General features: G+C 36.6%; 2 protein-coding genes across 2 annotated transcripts; one reads left to right on the top strand and one right to left on the bottom strand.

Annotated features, from left to right (window-relative positions):
- Positions 1–5789: 5789 nt before the first annotated feature.
- On the bottom strand, positions 5790–6353 carry LOC136068225 (uncharacterized). The gene has a single exon (XM_065775104.1). It carries the CDS (start codon positions 6351–6353, stop codon positions 5790–5792), a length of 564 nt encoding a protein of 187 aa, XP_065631176.1.
- A 10004-nt stretch (positions 6354–16357) lies between these two features.
- LOC111997162 (uncharacterized) lies at positions 16358–23226 on the top strand. Its single transcript, XM_024029231.2, has 4 exons — positions 16358–16556; positions 16792–16924; positions 18558–18660; positions 22851–23226. Exons 2-4 carry the CDS (start codon positions 16844–16846, stop codon positions 23027–23029), a joined length of 363 nt encoding a protein of 120 aa, XP_023884999.1. The 5' UTR covers positions 16358–16556; positions 16792–16843; the 3' UTR covers positions 23030–23226.
- Positions 23227–26411: the final 3185 nt, after the last annotated feature.

Genomic DNA, 26411 nt, shown 5'->3' with positions numbered 1-26411 from the left:
CGTCCAAATAATTCATTATGTTCAAACTGATCCTACTCCCCTCCAACTAAGACCCCCGTAAGCCTCATCCGTTAGAGCCATCTGATCGTCCTTCCAACTTGTGCTGGACGAGGGTTATGCATGGAGGACGTTCAAAGGAATCTCACTGACAATGAAGTTAACGAATGTTATAATATGTCATTGAAGGAATTTGAACGTTTTGACATTCATGACCTCTTTAAGGTAGTAAATTTATTCGTCCTTGTGGGTTTTCAATAGGTTTTTCAAAAATAGAATCTCTAACTTTCCTTCGTCCATGCACAAGCTATGTCAAAGTTTTATACAGCGACGTGCCAGGCCAAGGAACTTGTTGAGAAGGCAAAGACGGCGAAAGAGAAGGCTAAAGAGCTGAATAATGAAGTTCTATGGAAAAAAAGGAAGTGATCAGGTTGACTGAGGATTTCAATCGCTTGCAAGGAATAGAGACGAAGTTGAAGGATGAAGTTGAAGGACGAGGTTGAAGGAATCGTCACTAACAATGAAGTTAAAAATGTTATAATATGTCATTGAAGGAATTTGAAAGTTCTGGCATTTATGACCTTTTTAAGGTAGTATATTTATTCATCCTTGTGGGTTTTCAATAGGTTTTTCAAAAATAGAATCTCTAACTTTCCTTCGTCCATGCACAGGCTATGTCAAAGTTTTATACAGCGACTGCCAGGCCAAGGAACTTGTGAGGAGGCAAAGACGGCGAAAGAGAAGGCCAAGGAGCTGAATAATGAAGTTCTATTGAAAAAGGGGAAGTGATCAGGTTGTGTGAGGATCTCAATCGCTTGCAAGGAATAGAGACGAAGTTGAAGGACGAGGTTGAGGAACTTAAAGCAGATGTTGTGAGAAGGATACTCACATCGCTTATTTAGAGGGACAAGTCTCAGAATTTCCTTCGTCCTTGGAGAAAGCACATGAGGAAGTCATATCAGCCTTTAAGAAGTCTGACAAATACAAGAATCGTCTAGACAGCCATTATGCAGCTAGGTTATGAAGACTTCTGTGCTGATGCCAAGGATGCATTCCCTGACTTGAACTTCGATACATTTAAGATCCCCCTCGCTACAGAGAGTTCCTTGCTTGTGATGAGCTTGAGGACGTCAATGTGGAGGATGATGCTAATAACGAGGTGACCCAGGACGATCCGAAGACCAATCCAGCCAAAGTGACTTCAGCTTTAGAAAGTTTTTATATTTTTACTTTTGTTTGGAAGGTGCCTTAGTGTTTTGGGCTTTTATCTTTTTTTTTTTTTTTTTTGAAATTTATTCAAGTACAATTCCCTTGTCCAAATTTATGGATGAGTTTTAGGAACTATTACTCTACTTTCAAGGGTTTTTGGACGGTGGTATCTACCCTTAGAGTTTATGAATGAATGAATGAATGTTTTTTTATTTTCATTGTTTCTATCATATTTGAACATGTTTAAGGATTTATGGACATAGTTTATTAGTATCGTCCATACCATTAGGAAAACATTTTATCTCAGCTTGAACTTATGGATGAAGTTCTTTCATCACAAAGCTGGAGTAAAAATGAACCCTTAAAACGCTATTCTTTAATTCGTCCAAGAACATCGTCTTTTGGCTAGCCCAAGGATTTATTCAAACTTGCGATTATTTATTCGTCCTTAACGAAAGTAATTTCAGCAAATGCTCGTCCATTTGTTGGATTGCTTGGTTGTTTAAATTCGTCCAGGAGCTTGTGGTGTTCCTTCAAGCATATTTTTCGTCCATGGTTTAGACGATTATACCACAGGTTTTATCTCGTCTTGAGCTTGGGCGGATATACCTCAGGTTTTATCTCGTCTTGAACTTTAGACAGAGATACCTTAGGTTTTATCTCGTCTTGAGCTTAGACGGACATACCTTAGGTTTTATTTTTCCTGCTTTATCCTTACTTGAAGGAAAGCTAATAGACAATACCCCCCTTGCTTCCAAGGATTTTATTCGTCTTTGGCCTTTCGCCTTCCGTGGATCATCTTGAATCATAGAAAATTGAGGATTCCCATACAATCATACATATACTTAGAAATATATCATATATATATTTGGAAATTCATACTATGTAATCACTCGTCCACAATCATGGCAGATGCTTGAGAGCTAGTGCCTTGGAAATTAAAAATACTTATACAGCATAACTTCGTCCATGAGTAACACAAAATACTTATACACTTAAAACACAATAGTAGTAATAAGCAAACACAAGAAAATAACACTTGAAGCAATAAATTACTTTAATCATCCATGGAGTTCGTCCTGAGGCAATATTTGTCCATGGATGACCCTTTATATTGATAGTATCTTTTTAGGTGTTCAACATTCCAAGGGTGTTCCAACTTCCTTTCATCTAGGGCTTCCAAGTAGTAGGATCCTTGCCTCTTGCAGTTGATAACCTTATAAGGTCCTTCCCAATTTGATCCCAACTTCCCATAGGCCGGGTTTTTGGTGGCCAAAGAAACCCTTTTTAGGTTTCACCATGGCATCATGTTGCTTTGCCATGAGATTTTTGTACCTTGCTGTTCTCCACTCTGCGTCCATCCTTACCTCGTCTATGAGATCGAGGTTGAGACGAATCTGTTCCTTGTTTTCTTCATCTTGATAACTTATCACCCTATGGCTGGCCATGTGCACTTTTGCAGGTATGACTGCTTCACTCCCATAAGCTAGTTTGAAAGGAGTTTCCCAGGTAGGGATCCTTGTTGTTGTTCTGTAAGCCTACAAAACACCTGGTAATTCATCTGGCCATACTCCCTTTGCCCTTTCAAGCCGAGTCTTGATGATTTTCAACAAGGAACGGTTTGCCACTTCTGCTTGTCCATTGGCTTGTGGGTGGGAGGGTAAGGAGTAATGGTTCTTTATTCCAAGTTGTTCACAAAATTCCCTGAAAGGTGTGTTGTCGAACTGTCGTCCATTTTCAGACACTAGAACCCTGGGTTCTCCAAATTTGCATACGATGCTCTTCCAAATGAAGTTTTTGACATTTTGCTGTGTGATTTTCACTAAGAGTTCAGCTTTCACCCATTTAGTGAAATAATCTATCCCTACCACCAAAAACTTTATCTGTCTGGTTCTAGTTGGAAAGGGGCCTAAAATATCCAAACCCCACTGTGCAAAAGGCCAAGGGGCCATCATTGGGGTAAGGTATTCTGATGGCTGTCTAGGAATATTACTGAAATGTTGACATTGATCACATACCTTAACATATGCCTGAACATCACCTTAGATGGTTGGCCAATAGTACCCTGCACGGATGACCTTGTGGACGAGTGATCTGGCTCCTAAATGGTTACCACACGCTCTTTCATGAACTTCTCTCAGCATGTAATTCACCTCATCTAGGGCTAAGCACCTCAAGTATGGTTGTGAAAAACCTCTTTTGTACAACAGTTTATCCACAAGGACGTATCTGGCTGATTTAACTCTGAGCTTCCTGGCTTCGTCCTTCCCTTCTAGAAGCCTTCCGTCCTTTAGATATGATACTATTGGGGTCATCCAATTCTCCTCACCTTCTATCTGCAACATTTCTAGGAGGTCTATGTTGGGCATGTACTGTAATTCATCAAACTTGTCAATCGCTTCATTAGCAGAGGCTTCCTTTGCCAGAGTATCTACTTCTATGTTCTCTTCCCTTGGTATTTAAACGAAATTAGCTTCTTTGAATTTCTTCATAAGGCGTACCACTTTCTTCAAATATCTTCTCATTCTATCTTCCTTGACTTCACATGTCCCATTTATTTGGCCTATGACCAACTGTGAGTCTCTAGGACGAGTATTGAGCCCGCTTCTACAGATTTAGCCAACTCCAACCCTTTAAGAAATGCTTCATACTCCACTTCATTGTTAATTTTTTGGTACTGCAAGCGAACCTTGTACTTCAATTTATCCCCTTCTGGTGACTGCAAGACAACTCCTATACCTCCTGCATGCAATGTAGACGATCCATCTACATGGAAGACTCACTTGTTATTGTCTTCTTTCTCCTCCAAGTCCTCATGACTTGGAGTGAACTCTGCAATGAAATCTACTAGGGCTTGAGCCTTTATTACATTCCTCGGTTAGTACCGAATGTCAAACTCATTGAGCTCAACTACCCATTGGATTAGTCGTCCTGCAACTTTTAATTTGTTCATTGCCTTCTTAAATGGATGGTCTGTCATGACATTGATGACATGAACCTAGAAGTAGTGCCTTAACTTCCAAGAAGCTGTTATCAATGCAAAAGCTAACTTCTCTATTAGTGGGTACCTTCCTTCTACTCCTCTCAATGCAAGGCTAATGTAATACACAGGCTTTTGCACCTTTTCTTCCTCCCTAATCAACGCTAAACTCACGGCATGCAAGGACACTATTAAGTAGAGATATAGTTCCTCTCCTAGCACGGATGGACTTAACAATGGAATCGTGGTAAGATAGTGTTTTAGGTCCTCGAAGGCCTTCTGACACTCGTCCGTCCACTCAAATGCCTTCCAGAGAATTTTGAAGAAGGGAAAACACTTGTCTATGGCTTTTGAAACAAACCTGTTCAGAGCTGCAACTCTTCCAGTAAGTGATTGAACTTCCTTGATGTTCTTCGGTGGTTCCATGTTCAATATGGCTTGGATCTTGTCTAGATTTGTCTCAATTCCTCTCTCTGAAACCATGAATCCTAGAAAATTTCTGGACGATACTCCGAATGCACACTTACTTGGGTTCAGTTTCATCTTGTATTGCCTAAGTGTTTCAAAGGTTTCCTGAAGATCGTCCAAGTGGCTTCTCTTGTCTAAGCTCTTCACAAGCATGTCATCTATATACACCTCCACATTCCGTCTTATCTGTGGACGAAACATGTGATTCACCAACCTTTGATAAGTTGCCCTTATGTTCTTTAGACCAAAGGGCATCACCTTGTAACAAAACAAACCTTGACTGGTAATAAAAGAGGTCTTCTCTTGGTCAGCCTCGTCCATCTTTATCTGATTATATCCTGAGAAGGCGTCCATGAAGCTCAACAACTGATGGCCAGCTGTGGAATCCACCAATTGGGCAATGCGTGGAAAAGGATAACTATCCTTAGGGTAGGCCTTGTTCTAGTCAGTGAAGTCTACGCACATCCTCCACTTGCCATTTGCCTTCTTTACCATCATTACATTTGCTAACCAATCCAGGTAATAGACTTTCTGGATGAAATGTGCTGTAATCAGTTTCTGAACCTCTTCCTTGATAGCCTTGTCTCTTTCAGGAGTGAAGACTCTCTTCTTTTGTTGAACAGGCTTAGAAGAGGGGAACACATTCAATCGATGAGTAATTACCCTTGGATCAATACCAGACATGTTGTTATGACTCCATGCAAAAACATCGGTATTCTTCCTAAAAAATTGGACAAGGTCTTCTTTCACTTTCTCCTTCATACCTGTTCCAATCCTAGTGAACTTCTTAGGATCATTTTCTTGTAATAAAACATCTTCCAATACTTCAGTCGGTTCTGCAACAATTCTTCTTTCTTCTATACTCATAGTCTGCATCTGCTCGTCCACAGCCAACATGGCTAGATAACACTCTGGCTGCCAACTGATCTCATTGTGCTTGTCCAATCCCGCACTCCGTAGGAAATTTGATTGATAGATGGTAGGTAGATGTTACTGCCTTCCAATTGTTTAAAGTTGGTCTTCCAATGATGGCATTGTATGAGGATGAACAATCCACCACAAAGAAATTCACTTTCTTAGTTATCTGCTGTGGGTATTACCCCACCACTACAGGCAATGTAATGGTGCCGACGGGCTACACTTTCATTCCTCCAAATCCTATCAGTGGTGAGCATGCTGGACGAAGTTGATCTCGTGCAAGCCTCATTTGCTGGAAGGCGGGATAATACAATATATCCACCGAGCTTCCATTATCCACCAACACCCTTCTGGTTGTATAATCTACAATAAGTAGGGTAATGACAATTGCATCGTCATGTGGATGATGAATCCTTTCAGCTTCTTCGTCTGTAAAAGAGATGGTTGGTTCGTCTGTTTCCTTCGTCCTTAGGGGTCGTCCAGAGAGTTGGACGTTTTGCATCGCTTTGAGATACGTCTTTTTTGCCTTGGAAGATTGTCCTATCGAAGTCCCACCAATGATAACCCTTATTTCTCCGAGTGGGGGCCATGATGACTCTTCCATCTTTGCTTTCAATTTTTCATCGTTATGACCCCTTTCAACGAAATGCCTCAACTTTCCTTGTCTAATGAGATTGTCAATCTGCTGCTTCAAGTTATAACACTCGTCCGTATCATGCCCATGATCTCTATGGAAGCGACAATATTTATTCTTATTGTGCTTGTTAGGATCTCCTTTCATCTTCTCTGGTCACTTCAAGGAATGATCATCCTTGATTTGCATGAGCACCTGATCGAGTGGGGCATTTAAGGGTGCGTAATTTTGATTCCTTACTGATGGGCCTGCCTTCCTATTATCTCTGTCTCGATTCTTTTTATCTTCCGTTCGTCCCTTCTTTGGACGAGGCCTTTGATCAGAGTGACACGTGGGGTTGACTTCCATTCTCTCAGCTCTCTTCCTCTTCTTAGCTATGATTGTGTCTTCTGCGTTTATAAAGTTTTGGACTGAATAGACGAGTTCAGCCATGGACTGGGGCTCTTTTTCATACAGCTTGTGAATGAATAAGTCCGAGTTAACCCCATTGTGGAAGGCTGCCAATAGTAGCTTGTCGTCTACCTCGTCTACTGTCAGGGCTTCCCTGTTGAAGCGTGTGATGAAGGAACACAAGCTTTCATTCTCTCCTTACTCTATAGTTAATAAGCTAGACGAGGAATGCTTGTGTCTCTGTCCCTCAATGAAATTATTAACAAATAATTTGCTTAACTCATCGAAAGAACTTACAGAATTCGGGGGTATTTCGCTGAACCACACTAGCGCTGGCCCCTTAAGTGTCGTAGGGAAGGCTCTACACATAATCTCGTCTGATACCCCTTGGAGATGAATTGTAGTCTTGAAAGTAGCGATATGATCGAAAGGATCACGCGTTCCATCATACGAATCCAAGGAATGCATTTTGAACTTTAGAGGCAAGAGATGGTCATTGATGGAAGCCGTGAAAGGGGAATCTGTTTGGTGAACCAAATCCTCTACGGGATTTGCCCTTATCATGTTCTCCTTCATCTCTTCTATAACCTTCCTCATCTGATCCATCTCCTTCTTCAAATGTGGCATCCTTCGCGAAGTGGTGCCTCTTGATTGAGTCTCGGGCTCAGCATTTCTCCCTCTATCTTCTTGACTTTGGGACTGTTTCTCAGCATATCCTTCACGGCGCTCTTGATTCTGGTGAGTTAACTCCGCCATGGCGGCTGCCATGGACTGTATATGTTGGATGGAAGGCGGTTACGTGACAGACGCTGATTGGTGATCTCGGTTAGGATGGCTGGAAGCATCCCTACTCTCTTGGTGGCCTGGGCTAGTGGCCCTTGATCTAGTTCGAACCATACAGCTTTTTGTCAGAGAAAGATAAACTGCCAAACTTGAAGTTTTCATAGATTTCCCACGGACGACACCAACTGATGCTGAACAGAATCAGTAGGCTGGACAATTTAGTTTCGATGGGCTGAAGGTGGTAGCGAAGGCCTGAAAAAGAAACAATATCAAAGGAGACCGGGGTGGACCAGCCTAAGACCCTACGATGGCTAAGTTAGTATCTTCCCCAAAGTGGAATTCTAACTGTATTGGAGTAGTGTTAAAATGGTCTCATACATTTGCCTGATTCAGACCGGCCCTTATATAGGGAACCTTGGGGCAGTTATTTGGTTTAATAACTTCCCTAAGATTCATGGAAGTCCAAAATTACGGAAATAACTTCCCTAATGGCTATAGAAGTAGTAACCGCTGATGGAAGTTACATACTTAGGAGAAATTGCTGGCGATGAACACGGGTTGATTAACCGCTCCAGAACTCTAGAATTTTTCCGAGTGTTACATAGTCGTCCATGTGCTTTGCCCATGGACGATTCTTTGTGTATAGATTGCTGTTGTGTGGTCGTCCATGAGCTTTGCACATGGACGACTCTTCCGACCTGATTACCTGAGGTTTATTCAATTGATCAATACTCAGGGATGACATATCTGGACGAATCAGAGATGGTCTGGCCATTTGGCTAACTGGTGATCATAGACAACTTCTTTGGACGAATCATAGATGGTAATTTTTGCTATCCCATCAAAATTCTTCAACCATTTAATTCAACTTAATTTAAACAAACTGAAATCATCCATTCATATTCCTGTTGTGGATTCAAAGCAGAGGGATGTTAACTTCAGGGCAGAAACAATTTGGTCCATTCCTTAAAGCTGCACTGTTCCAATCAGGTGAGAAGAATGTATTCTTTGTACCTAGTTTTTTTGACAGAGAAGAAAACAAGAGTCAGACATTAAGTCAGGCGGCGGAGATTAAAGGTGGTTCACCAGAAGTTGGAAATCCACTGAGTGCTGAGATGGAGAAGATGACAACTAGGGTTTGCATTGATGAGGAAAAGAGTATTAATGAGGGATCGTTTACAAACAATGAGCAAACGGCTGAAGTAGACAAATAGAAGGAAACGGCTACATTTAATTCCAATTCCAGCTTATTTCCAAGATTTACTTTTCCAAAAAACTCCCAATTATCATGAATGAGAATTATACTCTTCCAAAAACTGCCGTGCCAGAATCACCAATTAATTGCCAAGAATCTAGGAGTTTCGAAAGTGTAGAGTAAGTCAAACAGATAAGCAATCACGTGCCTCTTAATCAGGGCAACTCCTCGGCACGTGATGTTGAAATCACGATACCTTTGTGTAATTTGGCAGAACTGAGGTAGCAAGGACCAAGCAAACCTCCTATCCCTCTAACAGACAACTTGGGCTAGACCAATAATGGAATTCTAGCTGTGCACGGCAAGTGGATTCGATTACTTCGAGCTTAGGCATCTTTTTCTTCCCCCATCTGGGGGGAGTTGAAACTTTTGGCTTAGGCAAAAGAGTGACAAATGACAGTAGAAGCACACCAGGTTTAAAAAATAAAAGGCATTAGGTATCAATGGAGAGTGGTACTCAATCCTAGATATTGGCGGAGGCTGTTTGACAGCCCTGCCAGAAGCAATGAATCTCTTACTATGGAACTGTCATGGGCTTGGGAACCCACATACAGAGAAAGAGAGCTTGTAGAAATCATACAGGCAAAAGATCCCTCTGTCGTGTTTATAGCCGAGACATGGGCAAATGAAGCAAGGCTAGATCGAACTCTTAACACTATCAACTTTGACCAAAAATGGGTGATGCCAAGAACAACTAGAGGTGGACTAGTTCTGTTTTGGAAATTCGGTTAAGCTAGAAGTAGTAGACTCACACAGATATTATATTGATGTAGTTATTAATGGAAATTTGGAAGATGAGTGGAGATTTATCGAGTTTTATGGTGAACCAGAAACAACAAGACATGGCTATGTGAGAAATTAAGAAGCCTAAATCACAGGATGAATATGCCATGGCTATGTGCTGGTGATTTCAACGAGATTACTAGCCAGGAAGAAAAATTGGGGGGCACCTTGAGAAGTCACAATCAAATGCACCTATTTAGAGAGGTAATTGATGAATGTAATTTTATGTATTTGGGGTTTGTCGGTCCTAAATACACATGGAGCAAACACTTTGATAATGGTGTTTCAATTTGGGAGAGATTGGACAGGGGGTTGGCAAATAATAGTTGGTTTCTAAAGTTCCCATGAACTAAAGTGCACCACGTTAGTTGTATTTCTTTAGACCATCTGCCACTATTTTTTAATCTGTTTGGTTTGGAACTACCAGTAAGAAGGAAAGTATTCAGGCTTGAAGAGATATGGTTGTCTGATTCAAGATGTGGTGAACTAGTTGAAGCTACCTGGACCAATGTGGAGAAGCCGAGTTCAGATAATAAAATCCTTAAACAAGTGGCACAATGTGAAAATGAACTAACCTAGTAGAATCATAATATTTTTGGGAATGTGTGAAGAGAGCTGGTGGAGAAAAAGAAACAATTGGTAGTGGCGGAAAGAGCTGCAATGATAAGTGGGAACAATTCTCTAATCCGAAAATTGAAGGGAGAGGTAAATGTTTTACTAGATAAAGAATCCAGAATGTGGAATCAAAGATCAAGGGTGAACGGCTTTAGACCCCTTAAAACACAACTAGATTGGTTAGCCTAGATTAATTAGCCAAGTTGTTACTTAGTCAAATTATGCAATTCTAGGTTAAAGCAATCAAATAATCATATCAAAATAATAAAGCAGCGGAATAATATCCAATGATAACCCTTATTTCTCCGAGTGGGGGCCGTGATGACTCTTCCATCTTTGCTTTCAATTTTTCATCTTTATGATCCCTTCCAACAAAATGCCTCAACTTTCCTTTTCTAATGAGATTCTCAATCTGCTGCTTCAAGTCATAACACTCGTCCGTATCATGCCCATGATCTCTATGAAAGCGACAATATTTATTTTTATTGTGCTTGTTAGGATCTCCTTTCATCTTTTCTGGTTACTTCAAGGAAGGATCATCCTTGATTTGCATGAGCAGCTGATCGAGTGGGGCATTTAAGGGTGTGTAATTTTGATTCCTTGCTAATGGGCCTGCCTTCCTGTTATCTCTGTCTCAATCCTTTTTATCTTCCGTTCATTCCTTCTTTGGATGAGACCTTTTATTAGAGTGACGCGTGGGGTTGACTTCCATTCTCTCAGCTCTCTTCCTCTTCTTAGCTATGATTGCGTCTTCTGCGTTCATAAAGTTTTGGGCTGAATGGACGAGTTCAGCCATGGACTGGGGCTCTTTTTTATACAGCTTGTGAATGAATAAGTCCAAGTTAACTCCATTGTGGAAGGCTACCAATAGTAGCTTGTCGTCTACCTCGTCTACTGTCAGGACTTCCCTGTTGAAGCGTGTGATGAAGGAACGCAGGCTTTCATTCTCTGCTTGCTCTATAGTTAACAAGCTAGACAAGAAACGCTTGTGTCTCTGTCGCCCAATGAAATTATTAACAAATAATTTGCTTAACTCCTCGAAAGAACTTACAGAATTCGAGGGTATTTTGCTGAATCACACTCGCGCTGGCCCTTTAAGTGTGGTAGGGAAGGCTTTGCACATAATTTCATCCAGAACCCCTTAGAGATGCATTGTAGTCTTGAAAGTAGCGATATGATTGAAAGGATCACGCGCTCCATCATACGAATCCAAGGAATGCATTTTGAACTTTGGAGGCAAAGGATGGCCATTGATGGAAGTTGTGAAAGGGGAATATGTTCGGTGAACCAAATCCTCTACCAGATTTGCCCTTCTCATGTTCTCCTTCATCTCGTCCATAACCTTCCTCATTTGATCCATTTCCTTCTCCAAATGTGGCATCCTTCGCGAAGTGGTGCCTCTTGATTGAGTCTCGGGCTCAGCATTTCTCACTATCTTCTTGACTCTGGGATTGTCTCTCAGCATATCCTTCACGGCACTGCCTATCTATCTCCCTAGTTAACTCTTGATTTTGGCGAGTTAACTCCGCCATGGCGGCTGCCATGGACCGTATATGTTGGATGGAAGGTGGTTGCGTGACAGGCGCTGATTGGTGATCTCGGTTGGGATGGCTGGAAGCATCCCTACTCTTTTGGTGGCCTGGGCTAGTGGCCCTTGATCTAGTCCAAACCATACAGCCTTTTGTCGGAGAAAGATAAACTGCCAAACTTGAAATTTTCTCTATTCCCTACAAACAGCGCCAACTGATGCTGAACAAAATCAGTAGGCTGACAATTCGGTTTCGATGGGTTGAAGGTGGTAGCAAAGGCCTGAAAAAGAAACAATATCAAAGGAGACTGCGGTGGACTAGCCTAAGACTCTCCAATGGCTAAGTTAGTATCTTCCCCACAAGTGGAATTCTAACTGTATTGGAGTAATGTCAGAATGGTCTCATATCTTTGCCTGATTCAGACCAGCTCTTATATAGGGAACCTTGGGGCAGTTATTTGGTTTCGTAACTTCCCCAAGATTCGTGGAAGTCCAAAATTATGAAAATAACTTCCCCAACAGCTATAGAAGTAGTAACCGCTGATGGAAGTTACATACTTAGGAGAAATTGCTGGCGATGAACACGGGTTGGTTAACCGCTCCAAAACTCCAGAATTTTGCTGAGTATTACATGGTCGTCCATGTGCTTTGCCCATGGACGACTCTTTGTGTATATATTGATGTTGTGTGGTCGTCCATGAGCTTTGCACATAGACGACTCTTCCGACCTGATTGCCTGAGGTTTATTCAATTGATCAATACTCAGGGACGATATATCTGGACGAATCAGAGATGGTCTGGCCATTGGCTAACTGGTGATCATGGATGACTCCTCTAGACGAACCATAGATAGTAATTTTTGCTATCCCATCAAGTAGCTTATATAATACTCATCATAACTCCTTTACTAAAGCATTTTTCCACTATTCTATATTTAGATATACGCAATTCTATTATCTTTCTCTTTTGCATATTTTTCTACAATTTATATTTGTTCTAAGGAAAGGCAATAGAGGGTTGTTCTTGAACTTTCGTAAGTGGAAGTGCGTCCATCATGAAGGTTGACGCTATAGTCTAATTCTGGGGGGTTGTTTAGCCAAGAGAACCAGTCGCACCGAGTTTTACTCTGGGTGGCGCGAATAAACCTTTAAGAACAAAGTTTTTGTAGCGTGATTCTATAGTATTGTGAGATTGTTCTAAACTATATTTATTTTATATTCTTGCTAATTATTTAGGATATTATTTGTTGAATCAAAACTTGTTTATTCACTAAAATATTTCCAACAGACTTAAATTAAAATCAATAAGAAATTGGACACATCAACAATTTGTAAAAATGTTGTAAAATAGTTTATGGCTATAGTATTACTCATGTTTAAATTAGTACTTTTATATATCTAACCTTATTATTTAAACTTTCTAAACATATGAATTTGAGTATTTAAATTTTCTAAACATATGAATTTGAGGGCATTTTGGTACATAAAATGAGGAAACTCAAATGGAGAATCTTGTTTTATTATTATTAGTAGTAGTAGTAGTAGTAGTAGTAGTCATGGTTCTCAGAACCGAACCGGACCGAGAGGTCGGACCGTAAAAACCGAAAACCAGGATGAAAACCGGTTTTTTAAGCCTAAAGAACCGGATTTTTTGTTAATTTCGTAAACCCCTAAAACCGGGATTGGATCGCACAAACCGGTGAGAACCGTGTAGTCCAACCCCTTAGCAATTTTTTTTTTTTTTTTACAAAAACAACTTAACACAATTTTATTATACTTAATTAAATTATCCATCTCTTACAAGGAATAAAAAAATTATAATTAAAATCCTTCAAAGATATTCAAATTTACTTCAAAAATTAATCATAAATTTTAATGTTTTCATGGTTATTATTTTATTTTATTAACTTTCTTATTTAATTATTAAATATATGCTTGAAAATCATTAAATTTCCCTTACATATATAGATATATTAGTCAATTTTGCTAGTTTTATAAATTTAATATCTATATTTGGGCTTTAATTAATTATTAAATTAATTATGACGTCATCACGGTTCGACCCCAGTTCGATCTCAAAAACCTTGAACCTCTCCTTTTTACGGTTCAATGAACGGTCCGTATTTGAAAACCTTGGTAGTAGTGTATACACACACACACACACGCACACACACACACACACACACACACGCTACTATTTAAGGGGTTTTCCATATTTGAGATCCTCAATTTAGATGTCCAAAATACCCTTAAATTCATCTGTTTGTATAGCTTAAATAATAGGGTTAGACATATAAAATTAGTAATTTAAAAACTCCTAATTTTTAGTTAAATTAAAGACTCCACATTTTTCTCTCACGTTAGTTGTCAAGTACTAATACAATACAACTTCTTCTTTTTGAAAAAAATAATAATAATAAAAATAAAATAAAATAAAAACTTTTTTTTTTTTTTTTCTAATTGCCAAAATGAAATGGCCCAAGTTTTTACACTAAACTATTTTTTTCCACCTCCACATTTCTCTCTCACACACTTTTTACATATCTTTTAGTTTCTTTGCACATACTTTTGGATTGCCTCAACTTTATACTCACCTCATCACCATCTCAAATCTAAGAAAGGTTCGTTTTCTTTGACATTGTTGAAATGATTAATTTGTTAGTTGTGTATTTTTGTTTCTGTAATTTTTTACAGATCACACTTTGTTTTTTTAAAAATTTCTTCTTCTTTATCTCTTTCTCAAGTTTATTTTCACAAATTCTTTGATCTCCACAATTTTTTTCCTCAATTCATCACTGTCTTTCTTTTCAAAGAGGTATGTTTCTTATTCCGGAAGTAAAGATGAGATTGTGAGGATTTGGGGTATGTCTCGACAAGTTGTTATCTTCTTTTTCTTTTTCATTATTATTATGATTCATTTTATTAGTTCATTTGGTTCTTAAAACCAAATGTTGTAGAGAAATCATTAGCAACAATGTGATTGTATTTTTGTTAAATATATGTTGAAAAAGGTTTGGTGTATTCATTTCTTTCATTTTCAAGAGCTCGGTCTATACACCTTTAAATAGCATGAAGAGATTTATGTGAAAAAAAGAAGAAAAAAAATCATGAGTAAAAAATGTGTAATGGCTGTGTAAACCCAAAAAAAAAAATGATTATCACACGAGTGAAGCGCGTGTGACGAGACTAGTATAAGATACTCAGACACTATTGTAGACAGGGAAAATTCCCGACCTATCACAAGCTGACACGTCACACTACCAAGTCCACAAAATACAGCCAATTACAAAGCGCCACATATTGCTGCTAGGTTTTGCTATCACTATTCAGAAACCAACAGAAATTTGCCAAGTGTCATGCAAAAACCAATCACACATCATCACACGTGTAAGCGATGACATAATTAGCTTCGCACGTGTAAGCGATGACATAATCAACCTTGCACGTGTAAGCGATGACATAAGCGGACCAATCAAGCGCTGCCACGTGTCACCAATCAAGCTCCGCCACGTGTCACTTACCTACCCCTAAACTCCTATAAATAGAAGCCTTCCTAAGGCATTTGGGAAGAGCTGAGGAGATCCAGAGATTTGGAGAGAGGACCAGGCCATTGGAAGCACTCAGAAGTCCAGAAGCTCTGCCGGAACCAAGCTCTAAAGCCTCCAAGAACTTCAAGAACTTCAACTTCGAATACGAAGAACATTCGAAGGAAAATCATCCAAATCATCCGCCTAGATCCAAAAGTCTGCGGGAATCAAGCCTAAAGTGTCCGAAAACATCAACAAACCACAAATCAGCGAAGCTCTACGGATTCAAGCCTCTAAAGCCCCGAATAACTTCCACCACAAACCTTCAAGTACGAAGAACATTCAAAGAGGAATCATCCAAATCATATTCCTCAATCTCAAAGTTCACTGGAATCAAGCTCAAAAGCCTCCAGAAACCTCAACAAATCATAAATCAGCGAAGCTCTACGGATCAAGCCTCTAAAGCCCGAAGAACTTCCACCACAAACCTTCGAAGACGAAGAACGCACCAAGAACACGAAGAACACACGAAGAACACGAAGAACGTGAAGAACAAAGATTTCTAACAAGCTCATAGCCAGAGATTCATTGTAATTCCGTTTCAACAATCTTCGATCCATCCTTCAACCAAATTGAAGGATACTTTGTGTTCAAGTCAAAATCACATTATCACAAATCCAATTAACAAATCTTTCAAGGAGATCGAATCAGAGGATAACTCTTTTGTAATCAACAGAGAATTGTACCACACATTCATCAATACAAAATTCACATTTGTACAACTATTTTACTTGTTTGATTTATTTCGAAACGAGAAATTTAGTCGTCCACAACTATCACCACTAATTAGCATTAAAATAATTTTATTTAATTTATATCTAAATCATATAATATCTTGTACAACTATCATTACATTATATATAACATGTTGTGAAACTCTTTTCAAATTTTCATATTTTCAAATACACTATGTGATATATGTCCTAACTTAAAATAAGTTATTTCATTACATTAACATGTGTTAATTATTATTTTATTGAAAAATTTTAGTTTAGTTTAAATACACTTCTCTTCTATTAAAAATATATATATATATATATATATATATATATAATTCTTCCACAATTTATGATTAGAATTTAGAAATTGAAAGAAACATGTTTACAATATTTATATTTTCACAATAAATCTCTCAGCAAAAAAAAAATTCAAATAAATATAAATTGTTTTTTTTTTTTTTTGATAGGAAAATAAATATAAATTGTTATTTGTTACTTGTTTATGATTTGTGTCCACCCTTTAATAAACGCCGCCATAGTCAACCCAACCGGACCACGACCACGCCCCCCTCGTCACGCAATCTGCTCCGTTCACAACAGCCACTGCCGATTCTCTTCTACAGCTCCGTCGCCGAAACCGCTTTGGCTTCCCCGCCGCTATCTTCAACTCCAGAAAAGGAAAAATATTTGGGTAACCCCACATTCGGATTACCTTTCAATTTTTTTCAATTCTGAATATATACATACATAGGCATGTGGGATTGAAGGAAACGAATGCTAAGTGTTTTGAATGTCTTGAAAGCTCAATTTCAGTAGTGGAACTTCTGGGCAGTTTTTTCCTTTTTTCTGATTTATTGGAGTTGTTGTTTTACCCAATAGGTTGTTGGTTGGTGCATCTATATAGCCTTTTGGTTTGATTTTTGTAGGTGTGAAAATTTGGTTCAAGTTTGATAATATAGAAGAGTTTTGGTTACTTGAATGGATGAGGTAGAAGAAATACTGGGGAGAAATAGGCCTGAAGATGTGAGTTGGCTTTGTTCCCTTTCTGCTTCAGAGCTTGTAAGTATTTGCGTCTAAAGTCTCCAAACCCCATTTATCATTTATATGCCCTGCCTTTTTTGAAAATTATTTAGTTAGTTAATTAATTTTTTATAGTTTGTGTATTCGAATGTTCATACAATTACTTTCTTTGGTGTGCGTTGGGAATGTTGTCACTGATCAAAGGTGTGTAATCCAAACTCACATTCTTTGAAATGAAAATTGCTTAGAAATCGTATTAGGTTGTGGGTTTGGTTAAGACATTAGGCAGCATTAATGGATGCATTCTGGTTCAACATCCTAAGGTCTTAATTTTGGTAAGTAATAAAATCTAATAAAAAATCGGAAAAAAGGGTACACAGGCTAGTACTCACAGAGTGTATAAAGGAAATGCAAGTCAAATATGACTGATGAAAGTACAAGGATTCTAAGAAATCTAGAAAGTCCATAATAGACAAGGTGGTGGAGGTTGAAGTTCAGTCATAAAGGGTTCAAAAATAAGAACTTTTATTTAATCAAGTTTTGTTCTTTCCATTCAAAGCAATGAGCAGTTCTTTTCCTCGAAAGAAACCTTATTAAGCTTAAAGGAGCCACTTTCCAAATTGTCCCATTACCTCTCTTACCGAAGTGTCCTTGCCAACATGATAGACGCTCCGTCACAGCAGAAGGCATAACACAAGAAACACCAGACAAGCAAAAGACAACGATCACAGTTCTTTGGCCACCGCATAGTGAAGGAAAGAGATGAGCCACACTCTTCATGTCCTTTACACATAAAGAACCAGTCCATAATAATTATCCCTTGTTTCCTTAAATTATCTGTGACCAAGGTCTACCCTGATGTTAAACACCACGAGAAGAAAAACTTCTATGGCGGTACACAAGCATTCCAAATGCTCTGCCTAGGGAAAATAACCTTTTAACTTCCCTTGCCTCTCAAATTTTTGTGATAGATTTTCACTTGAAAACCTTGACTTTTAGAGGGGACCCATATTAATTTTTCTGCCTCCCTATGATCAATCTTTGTAATTGTAGCGTATATCTCACATAGGGTTTCCCCAAAATTTCATCGCCTATTTTAAAATTTTACAAGAATTTTGATTAGTTTATGATGAAGATGATGAAGATGATAAAGTTGATTAGATTTTGGTCTCATTTTGTTAGACTCAATAGCATATGTGGTAATGCACAATTCAAGAAAAAAAAAGGTGGTAAATGTATATCAATTGCTTTTTAATTGTCAATGTTAATGGGGTTCAAGAGATACCCATTGGTTCCATCACCTCTTGTGGTGTCTGGGCACTGGGATTCAAACCCCATTAATTGTCAGAGTGAATCCTGATGCATGATTGCTCTGTATGGATCTAAAACCTGGAAATTAGGTTTATATAAAATTTTTCTTGATTGCACTCTGGACATCAAATTTGCTTGAGTTTGATTTGCAATGCTACCTGCTTGCCCTCTTCAAACAACTTTCAGCATTAAATGTGTGTTATTACAAATTTACATTGGTATGTTTCATTTTCATAGGAGTCTACTTCCATATGCCATAGATGTACAAGTAAAATCCTTTAGCCATTGCCATTGCTTTTATGATTATCGATGTTGATTTTTAACAATGACCATGAAAGTATTTGATATTTTGATTTGACAGGACATGCTGATAAGCTTAAAAATGCTGGTCCTCCAACGTGCAAAAGTAATTGGCCATGAAAGTCTAGCTAAAAAATTTGATCTAAAGATGCTTCGAGCCATGGGTATGTCTTCCACTTTTGTTTCTATGCATTTATTTTATCCTTAATTTTCATGTTTTACCATAGTTACTTATCAAAAAATAAATAAATGTTTTGTCATTGTTAGGAACTGATGATATTATGAGCAATTAATAATTTATTAATTTTACTTTGTCGGGTGTGTAGTTTGAGTTTACTTCCGCAATATTCTGTGAAATATTGTTATTCCCTATTTCTGCATCTATCTGATCTCTAAATTGATTTTTGGTGCTGCCTTTTTTTTTTTTGTTCTGTCAAAGGACACTATCGAATCTCTTCCTGATTTTCTGCTTATCTTCATTAATTCTAATTAGCATTTATCTTCTTCTTATCTGATGTCTAATTTGATTTATTTTCTGCTGCCTTTTTTTCTGGCCTCTCAAAGGACGCTGTTGTATCTGTTCCATATATTCTGTTTATCTTTTATTTATTCTAATTAGCATCTTCCATTCGATTCACATTCTATATATGGGCTGATTTTGTGTATTTGTTTTTTTAATTGCACTAATGTGACAACAGCAGTTGTTTATGCTGGTTTCAGAATTTTATCTATACACTCTGTACCTAAGACTGAAAACTTTTACCTTAACGTCATATACTTCTTCAACATGTTGATTTAGTTTCTGTTTTTTAATCATGTCATATTTTGTCTTTGTCTTGCCCTCTACATGTCAATATGAGATTGTACCTTTAAACCCTTTTAATTCAAATATTATGCTTATAATTAATTCATTCCATAACCCTAACACGCATGTATTATTTATAGCATTATTTATAAAATATAATTATATAAAAAAAGGTATTAGTCATAAAATAAAAAATGACTTTTTTTTTTTGATAGGTAATAACAAACTTTATTGATAATAAAAGTATAAAATAAAAAATGACTAAATTGATCTTACAACTAATACTATATTTCTTATAATACTCCCCCTCAAGTTGGGACATATTTATCATATAGTCCTGACTTGTCCCATAACAAATCTAAAACAGGCCGTTCGTAATGGTTTCGTGACCATATCAGCAGTTTTTGGCCCCAATAGAGACATGCTGAGTGGCAATTACACCACTCTCCAGTCTTTCTTGGGCAGGATGACAATTTCTCTCTATATTTTTGGCTCACTCATGAACACTAAGTTGCAATATGAATTGTTGCCTGATTTTCACAATACATAGTCATAGACAACTGCACATCAAATGTAAGACTCTTAAAAAAGGTGTTAAATCTGTATAAGCTCACAAGATGTATAAGACATGACATATTCAACTTTTGCACTAGAACAGGACACAACACTGCTCCTTACTTCTCCAAGTGATCATGGTTTCTCATAGGAATGGGCATTATCTATAGTAGACATCTATCTAAGGGTGACCTTGACGAGTCTGAATCTGTAAAAGCTTTTACACACAAATGAATATTGGCTATTTATAACAGTCTATGTCCTGGATTAGCTTTAAGGTACCTCACAATCCAAACTACCACCGCCCTCTGTCGAATACAGGGTGTTGCCATATACTGACTCACAACATTGATGGCAAACATTGATATTTGGTTGAGTAACGGTGGGATCATCTTACCAACCAATCAACGATACCGCTCAAGATTAGAGAATAACTCCTAATCTACAGAGATAGTTTAGGATTCATAGGGTGCTCTCCTTCGTATATTCCTGGTGTACTGGGGTTTGCCCATTTATCGTTTTGTCAATGAATTATATATATATATATATATAACTCATTGCACCTAACAACCTGTTTCTTCCAAAATAACACATTTTCTTTTTGACAAACTAAGTCCTCCCTTTGATGAGCTACATCAATACCTAAAAAATAATGTAACTTTATCAGATCTTTAGTTTGAAACAAAGTTTGAAGAAATGCCTTTAACTTGACAACTCCTTTCTTGTCATCACCAGTAATAATGACGCCGTCTTTCAGGCTATCTATAAAATATTATGATGCAGGACAATCAAAACTGATGCAATCCAACACAAATTTACCCAGAACAAAAATATATATAAATCTTGGAAAATACACCATGCCATTGAAAAAATTTAACTGAAATTTTATTCATCATAAACTTGTCGCCATAGGAGTACGATAGCTTTATTATATAGACTATTAGGACTAAACACTAATCCTAGGTGACTTGAGTCAAAGCTGAATTATTGAATTGAGAAAATAATCATTGAAAATAATTCAGAAGAAAAACAGTAGTCCATGATTTCAGTTCTTTCATCAATTTCATGGCAACATATGATTAAGAAATCATTTACATGTAACCAAACTTCATGAACCAATTAATCAACAGCTCACAACTTCATAACCAGAGCAACCAACTCGTCTCGTCGATTCAAGTGATCATAATGACCTGATTATGATTTTCCTTAGGGATTCAGAGGTTTCTTCATTGTAGAGGTGGATTTATGTGCCTCTTGGTTGATTCAAGGGTTTTGGATTGAATAAATATTATAATATAATACTATCATGCATCTTGAGTAATGCTCCTAGAGTACGGTGATGTGGTGCTCCCTCCTTTTACATTTTTGGTAGATCCTACTAATTAAATTTATGGTGGGATCCACCATGAATGTTAGAGTTGGGAGCACTACATAACCATGCTTCGGAAGCATCTAATAATTTTCCCATGCATCCCAGTGTCGCAAAGTGACAAAAGAACAGTGTTGAAGGAAAAACTAGTTGAGGCCTTACAGGAAAGCTTTTTTTTTATTTTTTATTTTTTTATAAGATAAGTAATGGAATTCCTATTAATATAAAACAATAGAGTCACCCAAGTATACAGCTGGGGAACATATAATCAATCATGCAAGTTACAAGAATCTATCAAATTAATAACAGAAGTTACAAAAATAAAGACAAACTATGCAGAATAGACATCCAATCCAACAAAGGTATTATAAGAAAGCTTTCCTAGTTTAAAATGCAATTTGAAATGCTTTACAGCTCTAGTTCAACATATAGAAGACTTAACTATCATAAAAGTATTTATCATCAGAAGTCTCAATTGCCCTGAGACAATGGACTGAGTTCTAGCGTTAGAGAAAGATGCCTTCCCAAACTGGACTATGGCTAAGATGAATGGTCAAATTTATAATGATTGAAAGTTGTGATGTTAGTTGTGTAAGCAATAGTCCATTGGTCCATCGTTCTGAAGAGTATGCACAGAAGATCCATGAGTTAAGTTCCAAATTTTTGTAAGCATTTATGTTATGTAATGTTTTACATTTTCCTTTCCCCTTTTTGGTGATTTTCAGTGTTTGTAATGGCCACTCAAAAGTAAGCCTTAATGTCTTATTAATGCTAAGTAAGTAGGATTGGCTAGCCAAAAGATTGGTAGCAGGTTGGTGCTGGTAGCATCTAATGGTTAAAGGGTAAGGATGGGTGCTCTCAGTTTTTACATAAGCACTAGGAGAGAAGGGGAAGAAGGGGGTGGATCGGGGTTGGAGTGCTTGTTAAGTTGAACCCTAGCTAAAAAAGACAAAAGAAATTAAAAAAAGAAATCCTCATATGACCGTTACAGTCAATGCAATTACAATGTAGCTGGAAAAAGTTTTCCAGAGATGCTAACCACCTGAGAGGACTATAAACTTATGAATGTCCTTAATTCGAAGTAACCTCTCGGTCAAAGCCTATTGCAGAGCTTTCTTTTGAATGTTGGTTTTGGACCATTTTCCTTAGGTAATTTGGAAGACCAAGTTCTGATTAAGTTTAGCTGAGAACACTGTCCATTCTTTGTTTTGGGGAGAGGTGCTTGGGGATGTAGCATAACACCATGGAGTAGGTTTTACAAAGATCATGGAGTTAATATTTCCTTGAACTTACTTGAATAGTCTCAAATTTCATTCTATAGGCAAGAAGGTACTAAGTATATGTTTCTGTAGAAAGTTGCAACAGTACCAAAACAAATTTGACTGGGAAATGTTGTGCCCTTGAATCTGAGTGGCTTGATCATTTTGAAGTTTGATCTTTAATTCATTTCAAAGTTTGATGTTTTATATATTTAAATTGAATTAGCTCTGTCAGGTCATTTAAAAAGAATTTTTTGTTGCTCATACACTTGGTCAATTTATGAAGGTTTGAATTTGATTCTCAATGATTATTTTAGCTTACAAATTTTCTGACCAGACCAGTAACTTCTCTGAGCACTTGTGCAGGGTTCATATTGATGGAATATCTCAAAGGAAAGGTCAAGGATTTATCTCTTGTTTCTGGAGAGAATGCTGAATTTATGGATTGTTGCAATTTATTGAAATTTAGTGTTGAGGAAATTATGAGTAATGAAGAGATTAAGGCATGTATTGGCCATTCCAAAACAAGTCCAGCAAAAAGGTGAGTCGAAGCTGCACGGCTTGATTATAAATGTATTTTTGGTCGTCATATGATTTTTTTTTTTTCTATGTATTTTTGGCCATCATATGATGATTCTTAGGTTTATCGGTTTTAAAATCCTGTCAATTGTTTTTGAAATCAAATCAATTGTTTCTACAATTGATTAAAATATTGTAGCAAAATAATTTTTAAATGTGTGAATAGTGCTGTGGGATCCAGTTTTAAAGAAAAATTTGTTAAAATCCGTACTTGCCAATCCTGTGAACAGTGCACAGGACCCACAAAAAAAAATGTAAACGCTCATTTTCAATGGAATCCAAACCGGCTGTTTTCCAGAATATCCGTATATTTTAGCGCAAGGGCAAATTAAGACTTAAGTAGCCAATTTTGTTTTTGCTAGCTTACAAACACATTTAAGAGTGATGGTGGTAAAATCATTAGTTGCCAAAGGCAGATCATAGCACTGGAAAATTCTACGCAACACAGTTGATGTAAATATTTTTTGCTTCTCTTTTCTGTGGTTTGAAAAAGAAAGAAAGAACGGTTAGTGGTTTGTAGCTATGTGGAGGGCATGTCTGGTAGTGCATTACTTGGGTCCCTTTTGTTTCGACGTAAAACATTTCTCATAAAATATCTTCCTCATTTGGTGTGTTTGGACGGTTGGAAAACTTGGTTAAATTAAAGTCATTTTCTGTTAGATCAGAAAAAGCGATCTCTGATGTTGAAGGGTTTTATGCTTGAAAAATTTTCAACTTGAAGGGAACATAAATCTAAAAAATGATAGAAAAATATCAAAATAGCCTCAAAACCTTTAAAACACTATTGAAATCTTCTAAATAATCAAAATGCACTCAATTTTTTTAAAATGACAAAAATACACTACAAAACTTCTAAAATGATTAAATACCTTGGAAACCTAGAAAATGATATAAATATCCGTAAAATATTTAAAATGATCAAAAGACATTAAAAACTACTCAAATGCCCCAATAAAATCTTTAAAATTTGTTTGGATGAAGGAGAAGGGATTAGAAGGAAGGGGATAAGAAGGATTTAATGAACTTTGTTTGAATGTTTTCCAAAGGGCGGAGTGGATTTGAGAGAATTCAGAGGGTTATCTTACCCCCTCCAAACAACTTAGTTTTAATTCCTCCAAATTGGGGGAATTTAGAGGGTAAGGGGAGAGAGTGGTTAACTTATATTATTATTATTATTATTATTATTATTATTGGAAATATTCTCAATTCTACAAAATTATTAAAATAATCCTAAAACTTAAAAAATTAGTAGAATGCTCCAAAAGCATTGAAATGATGAAAAATCCCTCATCAAACCTCTAAAATGATCACGATATGCTTGAAAATTTTGGGAATTGCCTCCAAATTTTTAAAAAGTTGCAAAAAAAAAAGTGTCAACTAGGAGGTTTCGATTGTGTAATTATGCATATGAATGGATAAGTTTGTTGATAACTTTGTGATTTCATATATATATATATATATGCTATTGCATTATTGTGTTTATCTTTTCGGGTTAATTTTACTTGTTTCGTATTAATAATTTAAAGTGGTAAATTAAATATTTTATTTCACATCTATATAAAAAATATTGGAATATTTGTGATTTGTTGAATGTAAAAAAAAAAAAAAAAAAAAAAAGAAAATATTTTGATAGAATTTTTAGGAATATAACCAAAAATTGAATAAAAAAAAAAAAAAAAAAAAAAAGAAAATATTTTGATAGAATTTTTAGGAATATAACCAAAAATTGAAGAAAAATGACATGTTTACAATATTTTCACAATAATGCTATGTGGAAAGTTATTACTTTCTGTTACTAGTGGGCAACAAAGTAATTTCAGTGGTCGATTCAAATTAAAACTTGTAACAACTTGCCAATTAGGATTTGTTGTGAAAATGTGGTGGCAATAGCACTTCTCAAAAAAAAAAAAAAAAAAAACAAGTAGTTTTTGTTTATTACTAAAAATGGTTTTAACTTGGAAATATTTTTCAATTTTAAATATTTTATACGGAAGCAAATGGAGCCTTAAATAAGTTTATCTTAAAAGTTATAAAATTTGTTATATGGTTCACAATTTTGTTAAAACAAATATGGTTTAAGAGTTTTAGTGTGTTCCAATTAACTCAACTGATGAAACATTTTGTTGTCGTCGAATAAAAGATCTAATGTTCAAACTTTGTCTATACTAACTTATTGGTGGTTTTGGCCGATAATAAAGTGCAATTATTATAAAACAGATGTTATAGAATAAAATTTCATCGTATCTATAAAATAAATTTTATTAAAGTGTTTTAAGTGTCCTTTTATAACTAAAATAACAAATTTAAACTAATGTTGGAATTTCAAGATTTAATGTTAAAACTTTGAATCCTATTTTCCATGACACTCATGATCCACCCATTGAGAGTTGGGGCATCTTTTTTATAATTTTTTTTTTCCACAACTTGTAAAGGTGACATGTAGTGATTGAAAAATCACTTTTACATAGATTTACCATGGACGCTACCTTTATCAAGCACCAATCATTACCTTTATCAAGCACCCATCATAACAGATAACATCAATAGTTGTGAAAATTTTGAAGTTCCTAGATTTCTTCTTCTTCTTCTAATAATAATAATAATAATAATAATAATAAAGTTATTAATTAAATTAATTGGGTTCAACTATAAAATACAAACCACATTTACTATGTACTCTTTTGTCATTTCTCGCAGCTAAAAACTCTTCTCAAAAAAATAAAACTTTAATAATTTAGTTATCAGATAGGATTACAACTTTACAACACCCTAAACACTAAAATTATTTTTAGTTAAAACTCTTTAGTGCAAAATCTTTACAAGTAAAATTTTAAAACTAAAGCTTTACTTCCTACAACAAACTAAACAATCCCTGAAAGAGCCACAACTTTTCAATCCCAGAAGACCAAAATTCTCAAATTAATCTATCATCAGAAGAAAAAGTTCAGCAATGTTTCAACGAAAATTAATTGTAATGAGAGAATAGTCGAGGTCTTTTAGCCCTTAAAAAAGAGAGAGGTGCATGCCAAAGACCTAAACCTCTGTTCAAGGTAGGCTCTTAATTATGGGCTAAAGCTAGAGACATAAGTTCAGCATGTTGGGTCATCAAATTGTACTCCATTTTTTGTGCTGCATGGCTTGATTAATTGAGACCCCCATCATGGTGCTCGTGAGATTCCTGGAGGGGACAAAAGAGGGAGGCAAATGGATGAAGGCCAAGAGCTTATAGAAATTCCGAGGATGTGTTAAGTCATTTCTGCAAATTATTTCTTTTCCCCCTTGTTCACACATACGAACACGATTTTTTGTTGGCCATGCTTTGTTTGTTTGTTCTAAAGAGCGCATGGC

The sequence above is a fragment of the Quercus suber genome, unplaced genomic scaffold (genome assembly GCF_002906115.3).
Source record: "Quercus suber isolate HL8 unplaced genomic scaffold, Cork oak 2.0 scaffold_105, whole genome shotgun sequence".
In the NCBI taxonomy this organism is placed as follows: domain Eukaryota; kingdom Viridiplantae; phylum Streptophyta; class Magnoliopsida; order Fagales; family Fagaceae; genus Quercus; species Quercus suber.
The sequence above is the reverse complement of the archived record's forward strand: the minus strand, read 5'-3'. Positions and strand labels throughout refer to the sequence as shown.